General features: G+C 39.2%; 1 protein-coding gene across 2 annotated transcripts in view; it reads right to left on the minus strand.

Annotated features, from left to right (window-relative positions):
- Positions 1–5,593, minus strand: part of IDUA (alpha-L-iduronidase) — a 64,008-nt gene extending 58,415 nt beyond the window's left edge. The window contains exons 1-2 of one of the 2 annotated variants that reach the window (XM_081940693.1): positions 5,271–5,593; positions 1,976–2,116 (exon numbers count right to left, since the gene is read on the minus strand). In XM_081940693.1, coding sequence (XP_081796819.1) covers positions 1,976–2,116; positions 5,271–5,413 — 284 coding nt within the window. In that variant the 5' untranslated portion in view covers positions 5,414–5,593. The remainder of the gene's footprint in view (positions 1–1,975; positions 2,117–5,270) is intronic. The other variant, XM_081940694.1, reaches the window with a different exon arrangement.
- Between the last annotated feature and the right edge of the window lie 596 nt (positions 5,594–6,189).

Below are 6,189 nucleotides of genomic sequence, written 5' to 3' on the forward strand. Positions count from 1 at the left end.
AAACAAGTATATAGAAATTCTACTGAAAACTGTCAGTGTTCACAAATCTGGCAGATAGATAGATAGATGATAGATAGATGATAGATAGATAGATAGATAGATAGATAGATAGATAGATAGATGATAGATAGATGATAGTGATAGATAGCTAGATAGATATAGATAGATATAGATAGATATAGATAGATAGATAGATAGATAGATAGATAGAGATATAGATAGATAGATATAGATAGATAGATAGATAGATAGATATAGATAGATAGATAGAGATAGATAGATAGATAGATATAGATAGATAGATATAGATAGATATAGATAGATAGATAGATGATAGATAGATGATAGATAGATAGATGATGATAGATAGATAGATGATAGATAGGTGATAGATAGATAAAGATAGATAGATAGATAGATAGATAGATAGATAGATAGATAGATAGATGATAGATAGATGATAGATAGATAGATAGATAGATAGATGATGATAGATAGATAGATGATAGATAGGTGATAGATAGATAAAGATAGATAGATAGATAGATAGATAGATAGATGATAGATAGATGATAGATAGATAGATGATGATAGATAGATAGATAGATAGATAGATGATATAGATAGGTGATAGATAGATATAGATAGATAGATAGATAGATAGATAGATAGATAGATAGATAGAGATAGATAGAGAGAGATGATAGATAGACAGACAGACAATCTTATACTAGTGAGCACATTTAAGCTCCTACAACTGAACTTTCCATTGAAGCAGGAACAATTCAAAGTACCATACAGAATCAAATACAATCAAAGAAGCCACATGGACCACTGAGTCCAACTCCCTTGTGCTACTCAGTACAAAAATCCAAATAAAACTATCCTCATTAGTGGGCTCTTTGAACTTTACTTGAATGCATCTAGCATTTTGCTGGTAATCATCTCACATCACTCACATTTCTCCACGTACAAACCTTGCTCACCCACCTTCTGAGATTGGAAATTGGAAGGTTAGACAAGAATGATGGATTCCTATGTTCATTAACATGTTTCACCTGTCTGGCTTGCAATATTTCTTGCTTTGTCATCAAAGCCAAACCAGAGTGTGACCACAGAGCAGCCATATCAGTCTGTTTTTTCTCAGAAACAACAGAAGTATCTCTTTCTAACTACTGTATATGCTGAGAGGCTACGTAGACATCTTTCGGATAACTTCTGACTTTATAACCACAAGAAAATACATGCCCATATATAATCAAGGGATTTCACATGCAAAGGACACCCCTTAATTATTCAGCCATAAAATCACCTTTAAAGCAAAGATGCTATCCAAAGCATTTCCTAGGTAGCCCTTGTAGTAACCAACCCGACCCAGTGCAAAATGAGTTGTTATGTTTTAGAATATGCTAAATGATCCCTTGTGCTGGGAATTCTTACAAACACATATTTCAAGAAACATTGTCTGGTATCATAAATCCTTGTTTTTAAAAGCTAGTTTTTTGTCCAAACTAGCAAATGGTTCCCAAGCTGTCTCTTTAATTCAGGAACAAAAATTGACCACCTAGACCAGGGGTGTCAAACTCAAGGCCCAAGGACTGGATCTGGCCTGTGGGGTGCTTAGATCTAGCCCATGGAGCTGCCCTGGAAATAGTGAAGGACTGGCCTGCAGTGCCTCTTCCGGTGAAAACAGAGCCGCAGGCAGCCATCCCAAACTCCGTTTTCACTTGCAGAGGATTGCAGGAGGCCACCACAGCAGAAAACAGAACTTGGGAGCCTGTTTTCACTGGCAGAGTATTCAGGCCACCACAGGTGCCCCCAATGATGTCGAGCTGGCCACGTCCACCCTGGCCACACCCACCCCAGCCCCCTGAGGTAAAACACAACCCTAATGTGACCCTCAATGAAATGGACACCCTTGACCTAGACAAACCTAAAAAACTACAAATGAGAGAGAGTAAAGAATTTAACTTACTCAGCTTGAATAAGTTCCAGCAGCCAATGGATTCGAATTTGTTCAATACCATTTTGTGGCACAGATGAAATATAAGCCAAATTAATTATTTGGTCTTTACTGAGATTAAACAAATCTGCTCGCCTGTGTGGTAGAGGAGGACTGAAACAAAAGAGGAAAATATATTACTTAATATAGTTATCACTTTTGATAGCTCAAAGTTCCTCATATCACATATCCTAGCAATATACAACAGATTTGTAAATGGGGTTTTCTTACCAGCCGGAAGAAATTAAGGCACAGGTAGTTTTTACTTACCAACTGCAATTGGGACTGGCAACTGCTAAGCAACATAGTCATTAAGTAAATAATGTATGCAACTTGTTAAGAAAATCACCCATGGTTGTTCAGCGCAACATCCTATGACAGCAACTTGCAATTTTCTGCCAGCTTCCCCACTGACTTTGCTTGTTGGAATCTGGTTATGAAATTCTGGTTATGAAATTCGCAAATGGTGATCATGTAACTGTGACAACTGCAGCTTTGAGAACTGCTCATAGGTCTTTTTCAAAAGTGTTCTAATTTCAAATGGTCCCTGAAAAAGTGGTTAGGTCTATCCCTAATAGACATCCTTCCAATCCTCATCTGCACAAGTGATAATTTGATGCCCTGAGTAATATATAAGTGCAGACTTTTTAGAGAGAGGAAGTTTGGAAAACTCAGGTAGAAAAGGGAAGGAAGTTTTTGCTGAATGAGGAATGGGAATCTCTCCATTAAACTCTTGATTAAAAGGGGGGAAATTAAAAGAAGTTAGGGGGGAAAAAAGCATACAAAAGACTTTACCTTCAGTCAGCAAGAACAGACAACGCGTTTAGTTAGAAACAAAGCATAACATTTTTATTTTAAAGATTTTTATGTTTATTTTCTCTGGTGAATACTCAGTGCAAACTCACTGTCAGCCTCTACTTTGCTTGCTTGCTATCGATTGCCATAGTAACGTGGAGGGTGGGGACTCATGGTATTTGGGGGAGAATTGCTAGGTGCTGGAGGAGTTATCATGAAGGGAGTTTTGTTCTCACCATCTTCTGCACATGCTGATGGCTCGTGTTTGGTCAAGGTCAACCATCTCTGCATACCAGCTGAATGAGGCCACTTGAAGATGCACTCCAAATAACATCTTTTGGAGTTGCAGATTGGACATTGGGTTGGGGTAACTGGGGGGAGGGTCCTGGGTAAACGTTTGATATGTACACATTCGAGCTTTTTTGCTTCAGATCTTACTTCACTTCAGCTGTTTTCATTTCATGTCCAGTAAAAGTACCTTTAGCTCTACTCAAAGGGAGTTGGGGGCCTTCTTGGATGCTGAATGAAGCACGTCTGACACCCACTTTGTCTTTTTCTTGTGCAAATTGATAGTTTTTTGCATCTGAATTGCTTTTAGATTACTAGCAGTTCAATCTTGCAATTTGCTCAGAAATGTATACTATCCAAAATATGTTTTCCTATTGCAAGTTCTTTTCAGATGCTTTTGTGTTTTGATTTGCTCTACATCTTTATTAACTTTTCCAATTAATATTTTACAGGTGGCTCCTTTAAAAGATATTTATATTTTCATTAAATTTCGTTCATTCCTTTCTTCTTCTTCAGTGAGATCAGTGCATCGCTCCACGCAGAAGGGAATGGTTTTCCTAGACCTGCCTTTTTCAACCTTTTTATATCACAATGCAATTCACTTCTAACCTTCACAACTCACATTTTTGTAACATTGACAGCAACAGCAAACTAGCAGGTGGGCAGCTGAATTGCAGTTTATAAAAATAACCACACTGTGATCCAGCATTGCACAGCAAGTGAAGGTAAAACACATTTATTCCTCGCCCCCCTCATGATCTCTTATGGAACCCCTAAGTGACCTTTTATGGAACCCTAAAGTGCTGCAGAAAACCAGTTTAAAAAGGCTGATCTTGACATTGTGCACTAAACTCTACAGGGACATGAGATGGAGCTATAAGATTTCCCTTCTCATTTTTTCCCCCTTTTTATTTGCCAGCAGCATGCAAATATTGTGGAACTCTCCTCTCATACCATTAACCCATGAGGTAGTCAGTGACATGCGGTGAGGTTTATGGCTGGTGAGGCACTGACGTCATCACAATCTTTTTATTAAAATGCCTTTGTAATACAGGGGGTTTTAATAAAAGGATCTGCGCCGTTTTGTCCCATCCTTGCACATTTCAAAGAGGGGCGGGCAAGAGCTATTGCCGAGGACCATATGCGGTGACCACCAGTGGCCAACAACAACAAAAAGAGAGAGATTTGGGGGAGAGCAAGGAGCCGAGGAGTTCCTTGTTGTGTTTTCCACAAGGGGGGACAGTCCCTCCGAGGGAGGGGGGAGAGAGAGATGATGATGATGACAATTAAGTATCAAAAACCTTTTGAGTTTGACAATATAATACGTTATTCAAAATTATAAATAATCTTATTTTCAGATGCATTTTTTTGCCATCTGTTATTTTCTTTTTAAAAAATCAGACTTGCTTCCAATTTGTGCCTTCTGACAAACTGCAGTTTTCTTGGCAAGAGATCTAGCTTGCCATTGCTTTAAGTTAGTTTCTTTCTTTCTTTTGTCTTCCTTTCTTTCCCCCTGATTTGTTTCCCTCTCTTTTCTCTCTCTCTCATTCTCTCCCTTCAGCTTTCATTTCTCTCTCCCTCTCCCCCTTCTCTAATTTGTTCTTTTCTCCTCTCTCCCATTCTCTCCTTCCAGCTCTCTTTCATTTCTCTCTATCTCTCTCTTTCTCCCCTTTTCTCTTTCATCTCTTTCTTGCGGGTGCAAGCAAAATACCCCAGGATCACGGTGGCGGGGACAGCAACTCCTTCCGCTGCGCTGCGGAGAAGAGCCACACTGTGCAGGAGACTCCCTAGCGCTAGACTCAGGTCAGCGCGAGCTTTTTGCTTGCATGCGCAAGAAAGAGATGAAAGAGAAAAGGGGAGAAAGAGATAGAGAGAAATGAAAGAGAGCTGGAAGGAGAGAATGGGAGAGAGGGAAAAGAGAGGGAAAATGGATCTGTAATTATATATTTGTTGGTGATCTGAATCTTCTTTGGGTATGATCTTGAAAAATCATTGGTATGTATTTGAAAGAGAAATGTATATTTTTATTGCCTTTGCTTTAACTTACTTTTGTAATGTAAAAAAGGAAGCAAGAGAAAACCTTGACTTTGCAAAATTAACTGCAAATATTTAAACAATCTCAAGTTGCTGACTTCAAACTGCAAACCTCATGACTTCACTGCATAAACAACTCGTCATTTCTTACCAATATCCGGCGCTTTTCCAAAAATGCCTCAACTCGCCTGTAGGGCTTGAGAGATCCACGTTTATATGGACAGACCCCACAGTCGCTTTCATTAGGATCAGGCTCAATAACTCCCCAAAACTCCATGTTTTATCCGACTTCATAGCGCAACGGATCTGAAATCCTCCCCACCTCCAGTTGCGCTTGACGCCACTATCCGGCACACACTATTCTTCAAACGGGGGAGCAAGTTGGTATCCAAACTATCATTAGCTATTTTATCAAGCTTTACCACCCGATTTCTTTGCTAACATAGGGAATACATTTAATGAGAAAATGGACATTGGAGATATTACTGCCTCCTGTTTTATTCCATAGTTGCTGTCACCATATTTTTGCCAATAACCCCCCCTTTACAAAATATGGTCGTTTCCTCTATTTTACTTCCTGCTTTTCGTCCCAGCCAGATCGCTTTTTACCCAAAAAGCCAACGAAGAGTTTCCATCCGATGCTAAGCTAAAACCAGGTTGGATAGGGCTGCCTCGCATAAACAAACAAATAAACAAACAAATAAATATTTACTGGAGTAAGAAACCCCCAGCCAGAACTAGGGATATGTTTCCGAGGAAACTGCGCTGGAAGAGGAAAAGGCTGTAACACTGCAACTCGCTTACTGTGAATGATGATCCATTTTGCTTAGGGCTTGCCAAATATTGGAGGATCTTATTACTTAGGAGTGAGCAAGTTCCGTGCATAGCTCATTCAACTTCTGAGATAACGTGAGAGTGAGCAACAAGCGACTACCATTAATTTATGCTTAAATAAGTAGTGCGTTTAATTGTTGCCATGCAAGCATATTTATGCATCACTCATATATTGTAGTTATATTGTAGCATCACTCATAGTGTAGCTAAAGGGTAAGAAAAGTTGACTGCGCGTT

This window comes from Natrix helvetica, assembly GCF_964273705.1.
Source record: "Natrix helvetica genome assembly, chromosome: 2".
Classification (NCBI taxonomy): Eukaryota; Metazoa; Chordata; class Lepidosauria; order Squamata; family Natricidae; genus Natrix; species Natrix helvetica.